The 16,642-nt window shown below is 35.0% G+C and overlaps 1 protein-coding gene across 1 annotated transcript in view; it reads right to left on the bottom strand.

Moving 5' to 3' along the window:
* LOC150085463 (kynureninase-like) overlaps positions 1-16,642 on the bottom strand; it is a 243,115-nt gene that overhangs the window by 75,797 nt on the left and 150,676 nt on the right. The window contains exons 8-9 of the mRNA XM_090374572.1: positions 9,003-9,149; positions 18-116 (exon numbers count right to left, since the gene is read on the bottom strand). Coding sequence (XP_090230698.1) covers positions 18-116; positions 9,003-9,149 — 246 coding nt within the window. The remainder of the gene's footprint in view (positions 1-17; positions 117-9,002; positions 9,150-16,642) is intronic.

Raw genomic sequence — 16,642 nt, 5'->3', positions numbered from 1 at the left:
AAATCTTCTAATCCTACCTTATAAGTACACCATGCTGCAAAGTCTACATTCCAATCATGCAGAGATAACTCAATGTTTCCAACAGCATGTGCAAGATCAAAACCTACCAAACAGTTCTGAAAAAAAAAAATAAATAAAATAAATAAGTGGACTGATTTGTTACTTTAGTATACAATTGGTTTAAATATAAAAAATGAAAATGGATCCACAATAATAATTCACAAATTTATTATGACAGAAATTACATCAAAGCTCTTTATATAATGACACTCCAGGAGAATGAGAAAATAGTCATTGTATCTGAAGGGCGTTATATCGATTGTTCATAAATAGCATTAGGTTAATGAGAAATTGGCCGGGACCAACCACTAGGACGTTATAACATGTGCGATGCTAAAAAGAAGGTCGCTATAAAGAGTTTCAACTGTATTTTATTTGCTTAAATTACTGATATTCATAAAACACATTATTCAATATAGAATGAATTTGCAAGTATAAATTAACATTAAAATGTTTATATCTTTGGTGCATATCTTATATATATTATGTAGTAAAAAGCAGGGTTTTTTTTTTTTTTTGGTTATGACTAAGCTCACAGACTGTGCATAGTATACTGCCAGGAGATTTCATCTTTCATCAAGTAGTTTTTTCAACTATGCAAAAGAGAATTTCCAGAAATAGTGACAGACAAGGGGCCATGTTACTTTTGAACAAAATTAATTAAAATAATATTTAACTTCAATATACAGGATAACATAAAATGATCTCCTAATTTCAGATATTTATTCTGATAAAAATCAATAAAAGTATACTTGAAAAGCAAGCTGCATTTACATAAACAAACTAAAAATTTTTGAGAGAGCTCAGTACTTAAGTTTCTAGTTTTCAAACTGATGAAATATTTTGTGTACAACAGAGCATCAGTTATCTCGAATAATTAATGTTAGACCTCTTCCAGATAGCTAAATTTTCCGGATAATCAAATGTAAGGTAACATTAAATAAATTCTGTTATAATGTATTAAGGTTAAAAAAAAAACGACTTTAAACATCATAAAAAAACTGAATTTATTTAATAAAAAATAATAATAAAAAGAACTTATACATAAGAATTCGCACATTCACATATGTATGTATATTCAGATAGGTATTTTATGGCAAATTTTATGTGGAAAAAAATTTAAAGTAATTTTTTAAAATAATGTTCGATCATGTTTTTTTTGTTTGTTGTGACCTTTTTTTTGTGCTACTAAATCTCAAGTTCCTTAACAATATCACTTTGATGATATTGCATTCTTCTTGTTTTTCTGTCCATTTTAGTGCTGTTTCTTTTTGTTGACATTTTACTGTAAAAAACTGAAAAAAATAATAAATTGCAGTTTCGGGCTAATATTATTCTTATCGAATCTGGAGCTAAACTAAATATAATATGAAATGCAGAGAACAAAATATGCCAAGGAAAATTGAGTTCACACAAGTGAATGACTAAAATCCACCACTGATGGTTTCTTAATCCAACATTTCACCAGATATATGAAGCAAAAAAACAGACAGAAATACTCTCGTAACATAATAAACATTTGTCTCAAACATTACCATTAATAAAAAAAAAACAGGAAGAAAAATCAACCTTTCAAATTATTCCAGACAACTAACATTCCAGAGAACTGGACTTCCAGATAACCAACATTCTACTGTATTTGCATTTCACACAATGCTAATAGGCCAATGGTAATTTTGTAATAAATACAAAAAAGACCCACAAAGTGAGCATTCCATTTATGCAAGGTTTATGTATATTCAGAAATAATCTACACACAACACCTGATAATGACACCATCCTATCTAAAATTTGTTTTAGTAAAGAGGAATAATTAACACACACATGCACGCCATCAAGGTTAGTTTCAGATAGGATTGTCTTTCAGGAGCTGTTAAGTGGAACTGGCTAAGGCACAGAGTAGTCTGTAGGCTAAGGTAAAGAAAGCCCACACGAGAAGCATGCAAAAGTTCGATGATATTTGCCGGTAAAAGTACTTTGCCATAACAGCATTTGTATTGTTGCTCGCTCAGTAAACAGATGGTGGGTGTTATCGGTCTGGAGTAGAAGTTGAATCCCACGGGAGCTTGAAACCCTCCCAAAGTGGAGGGGGTAACCTGACCTTTTTTCTTTAGAATCACTAACTGAATCACAAACAGAGTCATATTGGAAGTTCTGGCATTGTAAAAAATGTTCGTAACGTAGTTTCACCGGTAAACTTTTTCGAAGTTTCCCGTGCTTCTCATGTGGGCTTCCTTTACCTGTGCCTTTTTTTTTCTTAATAAACAATTTATCCACTAGTCCACCAGTGATTCTAAAGAAAAAAGGTCAGGTTACCCCCACCACTTTGGGGGGGAGGGTTTCAATCTCCTATGGGATTCAATTTCTACCCCTGACCGATAACACCCACAGTATGTTTACTGAGCGAGCAACAATACAAATGCCATTACGGTAAAGTACTTGTACTGGTAAATTTATTGAACTTTTGCGTGCTTCTCGTGTAGACTTTCTTTACCTTCGCCGTGGAACTTTTTTCATTGTTTAAAAATTGTCATCATCCTTTTTTTTAAATTAGAAGTGTGGTTATTGTTTGTGTTTATATCCGATTAAGTTCGTTAATTTATTCTTTACTTGGCCTTAAAATTACTTCAAACACCAAAGCCGGCCTATCTTTGTTATACTGATATAGGAATGATATAGTCAATACTTTAGCATAGTATTAGCATACAATACAAGAGAGAAAGCTTCTAGAGCATCAACTTAAAAAAAAAAAAAAAAAAAAAAAAACACTTCCCATTTCACCAATCCATTTGCTCCAAAAGTTTGGAAGTTTGTCCAGTTCTTCCTTGAATTTATTTAAGCTGTCAATTTCTAAAATGACAGACAAAACTTTGTTCCAGCAATCAACTACCTGCTGGCTAAAGGCAAATTTCCGCACATCTATTCTACAACTGACTTTCCTCAATTTAAGTGTATCTGGCCCTATCAGGTTCATAATCTGAGTAAGAGGAAACATCCCATCAGCATTGAGCCTGCTCAAACCATTCAAGGCCTTATACACCTCAATCAGATCACCTCACAGGTGCCTAGTCTCTAGATGCTGCAATTTGCAGAACTTAAGCCTTTCTTGGTAAAAGCACCCCTTTGTTCCCTTCACCAATTCTGTTGCCCTTCTCTGTATACTTGTTTTAGCAACTCCACATCCTTCCTAAAATGAGGCCTCCAGACCCGTATGCAGTACTCAAGGTGTGGCCTATCTGACTGCACAATTACCCCCAGGTCTTTTTCATTCTCTACAACCCTCAGTGTCGTACCGCACAGTTGGTTCACTATTCGAGGGTTACTGCTACCCACATGCAGTATTTTGCATTTGTCAATGTTCAATTTCAGTTGACATCTCTCAACCCCCATCTGCTCAACTTTTTTAGATCCTGTTGCAGAAGCATACTGTCATTAATAACCAAACAAACCTTCATATCATCTACAAACTTGGATACTAGGCCTGATATACCTCACATCAATATCACTGATAAATACAGAAAACAACAATGGATCCAACACTGAACCCTGTAGGACTCCACTAATAATATTAGTCCATGAAGAGCTGTGTTCATTAATTACCAATCTGTCTTCTCCCATTCAACCATCCTTTTATCCATTGTAATAACTTGTTCTTAATGCCATACTGCTCCAATTTGTACAGTAGTCTTCGAGGTGCAACAATATCAAAAGCTTTCCTGAAATCTAAGTATATTATATCAAAATTATTTTTTACATTCAGTTCCTTTGTACCACATCACAGTATCCAATAAAATTGGCCAGACAAGATTTCCCCTTCCTGTATTGGAACTAACTGCAGTCTTGTCTAGATGATCCTGCAATGCTTCTATAACCAGACTCCGTTATTTTACTCGGAAGAGAAATTAAACTAACAAGTCTGAAATTACTCATGTCCCCATTTGTAAATTGGGGATACATTTTCACATCTCCGGTCAGTGGGGACCTCCCCTGAGTACAAGTGTGCTCTCATAATTATGGCTAAGGGTTTGCTTACTTATTTTGCTGCCTCCCTGGATAGATCCACTCCAGGTGCCTATCTTATGTTTAACTTTAACAATTTCTCCTCTCAATTATTACAAACTCATTTAGCTTCCTATTAGAATTGGATAAAATTCTGACCTCCACTTCCCTACAGAATTCCTCACATGTGAATTTCGATGCAAAATACTCATTCAGTTTGTCAGCTAAATTCACTTGATTACACAGTTTGTGTAATCAAGTGAATTTAGCTTACACAGTTTGTGTAATTGATTACACAGTTTGTGTAATCAAGTCAAAAAGTCCTTTGTGACTTGATTACAGATAGTTTATATACACCATAGGCCTCTGTGCCACCTGATAATTTATATGCATCCCATGCATTTTTATTCTCTGCCACAGGTCTCATTAGTTCATCTGACATCCATTTTGGGCTAAATCATGAACAGTATTTCTTAGATGGTATGAAAAGCCTGGTAGCTTCCAAGCCTTGTAACTTCTTTAAATGTTTCCCATTTAGAATCTGCTGTTGGTAACATCATCAGTTGGTCCCACAGTATAGAATTTAAAAACTGTCTGAGACCACAATATTCACCTTTACAAAAGCAAAATCCCTTCCCTTTACCCCTGATTGTAGTTTACAGCTTTAAGTAAATCCCGCATCAGAACACTGATGTGATCACTGCCACCTAGTTGTTCCTTTATCTGCAGATTCTTAATGCATGAATAATCACTGATGATAATCAGATCAACAGTATTAATGCTAACCTTAAGGCTTTACATACCAACTAAGAAATATTGTTCAAGGTTTAGGCCTAAATGGATGTCAGATGAACTAATGAGACATGTGGCAGAGAAGAAAAATGCATGGGATACATATAAATTAACGGGTGACATGGAAGCCTATGATAGACATAAGCTGGTCTGTAACCAAGTCACAAACGAGATTAGGCAGGCAAAGGCAGATTATGAGAAATCCTTGGCAAAGGATGCAAGGAAAAACAACAAAGAGTTCTTTACCTATGTAAACTTTAGAAGGAAAGGGATGAATCAGATTGGTCCACTGGATATTGATTGTCCAAATGTTGATGATCCTGCTCAGATAGCTAACAAACTAAATGAGTATTTTACATCGACATTCACACATGAGAAGTTATTCAGGGCAGAGAATGCCAGAGGTGAGTTAAACTCTGGCAGTGAGCTGGATGATTTTGTAATAACTGAGAGGAAAGTGGAGGAGAAATTGTTGAAGATAAACATAAAAAAGGCACCCGAGGCAGACAGGATCTATCCAGTTATAGTAAAGGAGGTAGGAAAGGAAGTAAGCAAACCCTTAGCCATAATTATGAGAGCTTCTTTGGACTCAGGGGAGGTACCCATGGACTGGATTGGGGTGCAAATGTGACCCCCAAATGTGACCCCAAGGCAGGAGCAGCAGTGCATAGCGCACACTTCTTGATTAGGCCGGGGTTCGAGCCGGTGAGCCACCAAATACAGAGGATGCGGAAAGGTCAGGGAATGACCACTGCATATCCCCGGAGCAATATGGCTTTAGTTGCTAATGCTCCTAAAAACTAAATAACAACAACAACAACAACAAACTACAATTACTATTTTAAAGCCATACTCTCAAAATGTAAGGAATGTGAGGTGTCTTTGTGACACATATGGTATCCTAAAGGATATGACTCATAATGCAGTGTGAAGATGCTGAAGTTTGCTCTGGAGACAAAACATGGTTTTCACCACTTAAAGCCTCTATTAAACAAAATAGAGGTAGAGATACCACCTAGTATTATGTCCTGGAGATTTGGCCATTCCTTGGGTATTCTGTATGCCACATGTCAACTAGACCCCCTGATTACATTAGTTCAAACCTTGATGAATTTCTGTTATATGAGGGATGTTCAATAAAGAATGATCACAATTTTTTTTTCACAACATGCCTTTATTAATCATCCATATTTTGATGGTCCTTTTCAAAATATTTGAAAAAAACATAATATGAGGCACTTACTCCAACATTTCTGCCATTCTTCAAATATATGGTGGAAGCCATTTTTTGAAATGCATTTGAGAATCGCCTCTGATGCTTTTACAACTTCTGATGACTGGAGACGTTTTCCTTAGAGCTCCTTCTTTAACTTAGGAAATAAAAAAAATTGCAAGGTGCAGGGTCAAAATAGTCAAGGTGGAAGGTCATCGACCAAATTGGGTGCAGCTGTGGTCATTGAGACGAATGTGATCCCGCAAAGTGTGCAATATAGTTCTGTAATAAGGTCTCGTAAGAGTTGTATGATGTGGCATAACATGCTGGTAAAACATTCGCTGAATGGCAAAAAAAAAGAGATGACCATAACCTTTCTTGCAGAAGCCATAATGTTTGCTTTTTTCAGTGTTGGCAATGATGTAGATTTCCAACAGAGCTTTGTTGTTTACTGTGTGGTTCTAAATGATGAAGCCATGTCTCATCTGCTGTTATCACCTTATGCAGAACCTCACTATCTTCATTAGCCATCCGTTGCAACACCTGACAAACCTCCACACGAACTTGCTGTTGCTCAGGTATGAGTAGTATTGGAACCCATCATGCATGAACATGTGTCATATCAAATAGCTGTGGAAAATACCGCACATGCTTCCTACTGATATTTTGAGCCATTTGCCTTATTGTTATATGTCAATCTTCTCTCACAATTACAGAAGCAGTGTTTATGGTTTCTGTGGTGACAGCAGTGGTTGGAACTCCAGGACCACAAATTTTTGTGATTGAATCATGTCCATCTTTAAACATTCTGAACTACTGCAAGCTGTGCTATATGGAAGCATAGATTCAACAAAATCCTCTTTTAGCATTTCATATGCTTCAGCTGATGTTTTCTTCAGATGGAAACAAAATTTGAGAGTAGCATACTGCTCCTCACATGTCACATCCATTGTTGCATAGTTAATACTGAACAGGCATAAACTTAAACAACAACCAAGGTCACACCATGCACACGAGTCAACTGTGCAGTTTCTATGTGATTCAACTTGTTTTGGTCTTAAATTCTGGAGCTCAGCTAGAAATATCAAGCAGTACAGCTGTTCGTGAAAAATTATGATCATTCTTAATCAAACAGCCCTCATACTAAGAATTTACAATATTTTTGGGACTTGTAACTATGGGTCTGTCCTCCACATGCAAAGTCTGAAAAATATTGTAAATGCTTAGTACATACTCAACAAATTCTCATTTGTATGTTGAGTATGTACAAAAATTCTACATACTCAACTTACAGTCTTGTAATTAATGTTATCCACAAAATGCTTCATTTATTGATTTTGTCTAATAGTAAGTTTATAAGACTTAGTGGGGATGGGATATAGTAAAATCAATGAAGGGAAAATTTTAAAGGTATTAAATTACAGTAGAACTACGAGCACAAATTCACACTTATTTATAGACTGGACTGTAGGACTTTTTTTTTTCTTTAGCCAGTGAGATATTAATCACTGCAAGGTGCCTCCATGGTAGCTGAGGCTGATAGATTAGGGAAAATCAAAGGCCTATAGGAAAAGAGAAACATTAGTGCTTTTTTTTTCTATACAGCAAATCTGTATTGGAAAAAAAAAAAAATGTTTATTTACACCTTTCATTGCACAAGGATTAGAAGATCTATAAACTAGCATAGGTTTTATTATGTAATCTCCTGATGTGTTACTGCACATAAGTAACGTTACATGATCTTTTGATGCCTTAAAACCTGGTACAGTTTTTCTTTTTTTTGAAATAAACATTCTGTTGGGCATTTTTTTCCACCGAAGGCCTGTCTCATTGGCATTGAAAACTTGATGTGGTGTCTATCCATGCTCTTCAATATTTTTTTGAAATTCCCCTGCATTCTTCTTGGCAGCTTCATTATCAGCCAATGCAAAGTCCCCTTGAATTCTTATGTTATGTAATGAGAAGCAGTTTTTAAATCACTCAAACCAACCTTTACTGGCAAACAAACTCTGGGTTAACAGAAAATTCTCCATTTTCTTTTTTAATGGTTATAAATTTTTAGTGCCTTTTGTTTAATTACATTGCTGTCTAATGGGATCCATTCTTTACTGCTATTGTCAATCCAATTACTGAATGCTTTTTCCATTTTCTTAATTATTGATGCTCAGGAACGAGCTGTCATATTTGCAGATATGAAAGACAACAGCAGTTCTAGTTTTCTGTTCATTTTTTTATGATCTGGATTGTTGCTTCATTTAAATTTAAACTTTTTGCAACATATGATACCTTTTACCCTTTTTAAGACAATCCAAAATTTGTATCTTTGATTCTAGAGAAATAAAGTTTCTTTTGAGCGGTTCATTTTTTTATGATCTGGATTGTTGCTTCATTTAAATTTAAACTTTTTGCAACATATGATACCTTTTACCCTTTTTAAGACAATCCAAAATTTGTATCTTTGATTCTAGAGAAATAAAGTTTCTTTTGAGCGGTGCATTTTTGCTTTCTTTAGGCATAATTTAAGACTGGAATTCAATTCACAACAAAGAAATTATTCCAATATGGTTCTCAAGAACAAAGTTTAGTAATATATATCCGGAAAAATTTATAAATGATCAAATAAAAACCAAAATAACCTTAATAAAAAACCTTGAAAGTCGCAAACTGCATGCTTTGAAGTCACAATTTTTGTGATCTCAAACAAGCACAAGTTCAACAGCACAGTACCTAACACCGGGATTTCCCAACAAAATAAAATACAGGGTTTTCCCAATAATTTTTTTTGCATAACGACCAGCAAGTCAAAAGCGGGGATTCACAAGAAGAATGGAAATGTTGAAAAATCACATCCAACATAATAGCAGGACTATGACAAAACCAAAAAGAAAACAGTACTACTTTTAAGTTAAAAAAAAATAATAACAACACTTAAACTCACCTTTCTGTGTGCTATTTCAGTAATGTCTTTCATTTTAATTACTTGCCCAGTATAGTAATTTACACCAGCCAACCATACAACTGCAATAGAATTGCCTTCAGTCTCTAATATAGAAACAATGTCTTCATGCTGAAGTAGGTGCTCTTCCTAGGCAAAAGTAATACAGTAAAATCTCGTTAATACAAACTCGGTTTATACAAAGTACTCGTTTATATGAAGTACATGCCATTCCTCTGAAAAAGGATAGACTTTTTCTATGTAAATATATTCGTTTATTACAAAATTCGGTTAATATGTATCACAAAGTTCTTTTTCACCCCGTGAGAAATAAATATTTTCATTTTGTATGTTTAATACAAATCTTGGCAGAGCGATCCGATTATTGCCCAGACCACCTGGCTCCCTACTTCCCAAAGGATGGCACTGACTTGTTAGAAATTAGCTTTGTGTAAACAAAAGCAGTTTATGATAGCTACAACATCAAGTGCACTCTGAAAAACATCTTTCTGAAGGAGGAGTTGTTAAATTAACAAAAGAATAAAAAGTTTTTCTACGTTGTTTACATGCACTCCCTTGCTCTCCGCAGGAATAAGGTCAGTTGCAATTGTTACCCCAGTTCAAAGAGTCTTTTGCTATCGTATACAGCAATTTATTTTTTGTGCCATTTTATCTGAGCTGATGTCTTTTTCAGAACTTGTGTCTTTAAATTAATTTAAAATTTGTTTATATTAAATCTTATCTAGCAGTGTTATGGTGACAAAACATAGACGGACAGAATTAAGCCTGGAAATTAAACTAAAAATTATACAAGAGGCTGATAGGATGGAAAGAAGCAAAATGGACATTACAAACGAATACAACACCCTTTACCTACTTTATCTACAATACTGAAAAACCAAAAAAGACTTGAAGAAGTGTGTGACACTGGAGCAGCAATGAAAAACAGGAAACAAATTCGTGGTGCAAAACATGAGGAACTTAAAGCAAAACTTGTCAAGTGGTTACCAACAAATGTGTGCATCTAATTTGCCAATATCAGGTCCGATTTTGCAAAAAAGGAAAATTATCTAGCTCAGCAACATGGTATTAGCGACTTCAAATATAGCAGTGGCTGGCTCCAAAGATTTAAAGACAGGAATAACTTGGTTTCGCAAAATGTTTGCAGCGAGTCTGGATTAGTCAACAAAGAAAAGGCTACACACTGGTTGTGTTCTGTATGGTCCATCCTTGAAAAATATGAGGCAAAGGATATTTTTAATCGACGAGACAGGTTTATTTTATAATTTGCTGTTTGAGGAGAGTCTTGTCACGGTGTAAAATTAAGTAAACAAAGACTCGCTGTTCTGTTATGCTGCAATTCAGATGGCAGTACAAAACTACGCCCATTTGTGATTGGTAAGTTTTCCAAGCCAAGATGTTTTAAAGCAGTTAACCAACTTCCCTGTGATTATGAGGCCAATAGAAGTGCTTGGCTTATGGTCAAAATTTTTCAGTCTTGGTTATCAAAATTGGACAGAAGAATGGCTTCAGAAAAAAGGAATATTTTGATGATTCTAGACCGTTGTACAGCACATTCTGGCAAGACACTTAAGTTGACAAATATACAGCTGTAGTTTTTACCCCCCAGTACCACCAGTTTAATGCAACCACTGGATCAAGGCATTATTTATAACCTCAAGAGAGCAAGTACCTTACCAGGTGGGCTCTAATAGCCCACCTGATAAGGTACTTGATCCGCAACATAGAAGGAGGGAACAATTTTCAACCAAATTGGAATGTCTTGGATGCTATCTGTAACCTTGTTATTGCTTGGGAAAGTATTACATCAAGTGTAATAATCAACTGCTTCAGAAAGAGTGGCTTTGGAGAGAACATCATTGAAAAACATGGTCCAGCAGATGAATGTGATAGCAACAGTGAGGAATGGAGGAATTTGAAAGAACATATGGATTTTGTTGGCGAATTTGAAGAGTTTGTGAAGGCGGATGATGAAGGTGCTACCAATACAATGCCAACACCAGAAGAGCTGCTGGGTACCAAACAAAATGATGATGTTTTTGCTACCAGCAACAGCGAAAGTGAAGAAGCGCACACACTGCCATCTAAAAAAGAAGCCCAAAATGCATTGAACATAATAGAGAATGTGTTGGCCTGCAGTAACACTGATAAAGAAAATAATGCATTTGATAACGTCTGTGCTGTAGTTAAAAATGCATATAGTAAAAAAACTGTGCGAACAACATTGGATTCTTTCTTTAAATTAGATTAATTTATTAAAAAGTTAATGGTTTGTATGTCTCCTTTTATATTAAGATTGTAATTATTTTTACTGTGATACTAAAATATTGTATATATCAAACAGTATATACTGTACAATATTTTAATTTACATCAACACTGCTTTTCTCTTAGTTTATCTTACAAATAAAATAAAATCTTTAAAAAATATGTTATTCCTATTACAGTATTGTTAGACAAGGCTTTTGTTTTCATTTTATTTTATTTTTATTATTTTTTTTTATTAATTTTTGATATTATTATTATTATTCTTAGATATACAGTATGTACCAAAAAAATAAAAAAAACGGTAAAAATTTGACACTTTTGGGGGACCTCATTACTACAAAACATGAAAATTTAGGTCCCTTGAACTCTGGTATTAATTACAGTGATTCCACTGTAATTTTAAACACGTAAAAAAAAAATAATAATAAATATAGTGTCCTAGGGAAATAAAAGTGCTTACTGAAGTATAGTTCAGCTCATACTTTATGTTTTAGATATGGTCACTCAGTGAACATTTTATTAAAAAACCGTTCCACATTGGATTATTTGAGAAAATATAATCCAATATAATCCAGGCAAGGCAGTTAAAACCATGAGGCTTTGGTATATCTTGGCTGAAAACTAAGTTTATCCTATGGTCACTCTGTTTCTGGAGAATTAAAAACCCAAATTTCTGGGGGAGAGGGACCCTCCCCAGAAATAGGTTGTTATGTTTCATGCAACCCTTGCATGAAACCTAACAACCATGAAAACCCATAAAAGTTCATCCTGTTCAACCACTATTCTTCCATACCACATGGTATGGAAGAATAGTGGTTGTAGTCACTATCTCCAACCTCACAAAGAAATTGAATGTACTACTTTATACATTCAGTATAACGTAGTACATTCAGCGATTATGTAACTAATGCTGAAGGTGGAATGACAGTAGAAGGTTTAAAAAGTAGGTGCCAACATCAGTAGCCATAGTGACAATGTAGAAACTGCCAGAAACTACATACTGTATCAAGTGTACTTTGCTGTACACTGTCTTAAACTTATATATGGTTAGGCCTAATGTATGTGACGAATTTAAACTCTACACTGCTATTAACTGCTTTAATCTACAAAAAAAAAAAAAAAAAAAAATCATAAGATAATGAAGGTACTATACTTATCTTGTGTTGATCCAAATAAAATATTTTTTCAAGTATATGCTTACTGAAAGAGACACTTGCCTTGCTTAAATGCTCATTCCATCACAATCTATACAATAATGCTACCAGTCTTTGACTTTTTTTGGTTTAATTGCCAACAGCTAGGAACAGATAGTGTTGTCAAGTGGCTGGTCAGAGTGAAATTATTGTTGTTATGGGGAAGAGGAGAGGATAGAGAGATTTCAATAAAAAATAAATAAAAGTGTGAAATGGCAGAGGTGAATGAAGTACAGTAATACCACGAAGTTACGTGATAGGTGGGTCCGACGAAAATCGCTTAAGTCGAATTCGCGTAAGTCGAATTCGCGTAAGTCGGGGTACAACTTTGCATATAAATACATATAAATTTTGTTTAATTGGGACCAAGGACTAACAAAAACACTAGTTTAGAAGAAAAATATTTAATAAAATTGTAGTTCTTTATACATATTAATACAAAATATGTATTAAAAAAATAAATGAGTTACGTAAAAAAGTTATTTCGTTGTCGATGGCTTCATAAAATCTAACAAATTCATCTGATGACACAGTGCCTTCTTTTTTTCATGCAGAATTTCTTCGTAGCAAGCTAATAATTTTTTTATTCCTTGCTTTGTAGCTATAATGCGTTCTTTGTTGGAGTCTATGTTTTCTAAAATTTTTAAGCCCTTTTCAATTGAGCTGAGACCTTCTGTCAAGCTTGCAATTGTCATGTGCTTTTCTGGTGGAACTGGGTCTGACGTGTCGGATACTTCAGTGATGTTTTGCTTACGCATCTCTATGAGCTCATTCATTGTCAGCTCCTGACTATGTGAATCCAACAGCTCATTGACATCATCACCATTGACTTCCAAATCTAATTGCCCAGCAAGATTAACAACTTCTATCACATGAGTGACATGATCAGTTTCTGGCATTGTTTTCGTCTCGTTTTTGAAAAAAAAATGGACAAAGTTTCTTCCAGACACCATTCAATGTTTTTTTGTGAATTTCATCCCAAGATTCTTCAATGATTCTTACGGCATCTAAAATATTGAATTGTTTCCAAAAGTCTTTAACAGATATCTCACTATTTTGTCTCATAGCTTCATTCAGACGTGCAAACGAATGCCTTGTGTAGTAAGCCTTGAATGTTTTGACGACTCCCTGGTCCATCAGTTGAAGCAAGCTGGTTGTGTTTGGAGGCAAAAACACAACTTTCACACGTGGGTCAAAATTAATTAGGGTGGCAGGAGGGTGACCGGGTGCACTGTCAATAAGAAGCATCACTTTAAATGGAATCTGTTTAGACTTGCAATAATGTTCGACTTCGGGTATGAAGTGGTGACCAAACCAGTCCTCAAAAACGGAAGCTGCAACCCAAGCTTTATGATTTGACTTCCAAATCACTGGTAAGCTAGTTTTAGATATACACCAAACAAAAAAAATCAAGAACTGCGTAACTCTGAGTTCGCGTAAGTTGGGGTATTACTGTACATGCATATTGTAACTATGCAATATTTATTATTATTTTTTTTTTTTTTTGGACCAAATATGAGTATACAGTGGTGCTCAAAAAAATTGAATCGTTTGCAAATTTCACAGATTTCCATGAAATTTGGCAAAATATCATATATGTTTTGTAATAGTATTACCCTATTGCATCATCCATCTCTAGCAATCATATATGACACATTACCTCATATAAGAGAGCATCACTCTAATGGCAGTATAAATATAGTGTATTTTCCACAAGCCCAGTATTCTGTGCTATTGCAATGGCTAAGTTTTCACAATTAACACAATGTAGGAAAAGTTTGCTGCTGTGTTGAATGCAGAGGGACTTTACACATGCAATAGCTAAAAGGGTTCCCTGAAATCAGACAACAGTGGCAAGTTTATTACGAAAATTATAAGAAACTGGCAGTCTAAACAGAAAGGAAGAAAGGAAGTGGATGTCCTCCAGTGGGGCAAAGACAACTTAGTTGATTTCAACCCTTCTAAAACTGTCTTGTCTTATATCTTGCAAAAAGGATTCTTCTGCTCCTATGCTTATCTTTAGTGACACTCCGATTTCTAGGCAAAATGATATATCTCTTTTAGGGATTACCCTGACTTCTAATCTCTCTTGGCACAAGCACATTACAAATATTGCTTCCTCTGACTCTAAAAAAACTTGGGTTTCTCTTTCGCTCTAGGCGTTACTTTTCTTCCAAACAGCTGCTCACTCTGTATAAATCACAAATCCGCCCTGCCATGGAATATTGTTCCCACATCTGGGGTGGTGCCCCCATAACCTCTCTCAGGCTTCTTGATTCCATTCAGAAGAGAGCAGTTAGGTTAATTAATGTTTCATCTCTAATAGAATCTATCCACTCGCTGTCTCATAGACATACTGTTTCTGCTGCATGCCTTTTCTACAGATACTTCCACAGGCACTGTTCTTCTGAAATGGCTTCTATAATTCCCGCTCTCTCTTTCAAAACAGTCCGAACACGTGCCACCAACATCCATTTACTGTCCAACTTCAACCAACTTTTCATCTTCCTCATTTATTCATTGAACTGCTGTTTTCTGGAACAACCTTCCTTCTTACGTATTTCCTGAAAATTACAGTCTACAGAAGTTCAAGTCCAATGTCAACAAATATCTTCTTTCGTCTTCTCAACCTCCAACCCAAGCACGGTACTAAGTACTATAACTTCTAATACCTCTCGTGTTTGGGGTTTACATAAAAAAAAAAATTAGATAGTATGAATCAGAGCTGTATTACTCAATATGTTCTACGTTGGTAATAATATTAGTAAATTGATAAGAGGAGTTTACCTCAATATAGTACGTGGAACACTTCCGTATGATACCCTCCAGAAATTAAAACGGAAAAAACGAAAAAATCGACAACTTACCGGTACATTAAAGTAAAATATAAATAATTAAAGTGAAATATAAATAATTAAATAATCAATTTAACACAATTCAAAATCAATTCAAAACAATTAAAATTCAAATTAACGCAATTAAAAGAATCTAACGAAAATATTCAAAACGATTTTCCTTCCTGAAGCTGACAATGCTTTTCGACCGACTGTCGTGATCACAGGAATGAAAATTATCGAATCAGGCTAAACCTGCAACTTAAATAGTGATTATGTGTCTTCGCACATGCGCGTAAAGGTCCACGCATCGGAGATCAAATATGGCCGCCGAACATTAACAGAATTCTCGTGTAATTTAATTTCAACGGTTTCTGCAATTAATAGTCGCGTATAATTACGTTGAACGTTAAGTATTTTGGCCTCGTTAAATAAAAAAGTATGTTTTTCGTTAATGGCATGAAAGGCTAATTCTGACGCTGCTGAACGAGAAGCACGAACAGAGGCTTCGTGTTGATTTACACGGATATTAAGAGAAAACCGCGTGGAACCCTGATAAGACGAGTCGCAATCACCGCAAGAAATGTTGTATACTAGATCATTAATTTGTGTTGCGAACGCCGAAAGAACCGAGCGATTGTTCAGTATAGTGTGTAACTTCCGTATAGGCCTAGCTATAATTTTAAATTCGGTATCTTTAAAGAATCTGTTAAGCTGTTTGTGCCACTGTTCAACATATGGGACAGAAATAAAGTATTTTTTGATATTACTATTGTTGATTGGTGCAGTATTTTGTATCCTATCCTTAGCTTGTACCCTAATTCGATTTATTGTGTTAATGGGATAACCCCTGTTCAAGAATCTGCTAGTTAATATTTGTATTTCTGAGTCTAAAGCAGAATCCGTCGTTGAATATTTATAGGCATTTAGAAATTGATTAAAGATAATCGATCTTTTGTAGGTGAACGGGTGGTAGCTATTATAATGTAGAAGCATACCGGTGTTTGTGGGTTTTCGATAGATGCTAAATTGTATTTTGTTCGAGTCCCGGGTAAGCGTGAAATTTAGAAAGTTTAATGACTTAGTATCCGTATCTTCCCTTTCCAATGTAAATTTGAGTCTAGAATGAATATTGTTAAACGAATGTAAAATATCTTGGATAGTACTACTATCGGTAATAACTAGAACATCGTCTAAATACCTCCCATAGTATGTGATACGGGGACGAAAAGGTGTCAAATGTATCTGCTCAATCGTTGAGAGATAGATCTCTGACATTAAGCCACTCAGGCTCAAACCCATTGGTAATCCAAAAATTTGTTTGTACA

The sequence above is a fragment of the Mastigoproctus giganteus genome, chromosome 5 (genome assembly GCF_048544385.1).
Source record: "Mastigoproctus giganteus isolate SK-2022 chromosome 5, ASM4854438v1, whole genome shotgun sequence".
Classification (NCBI taxonomy): domain Eukaryota; kingdom Metazoa; phylum Arthropoda; class Arachnida; order Uropygi; family Thelyphonidae; genus Mastigoproctus; species Mastigoproctus giganteus.
This window is presented reverse-complemented; position numbering and strand designations above follow the sequence as displayed.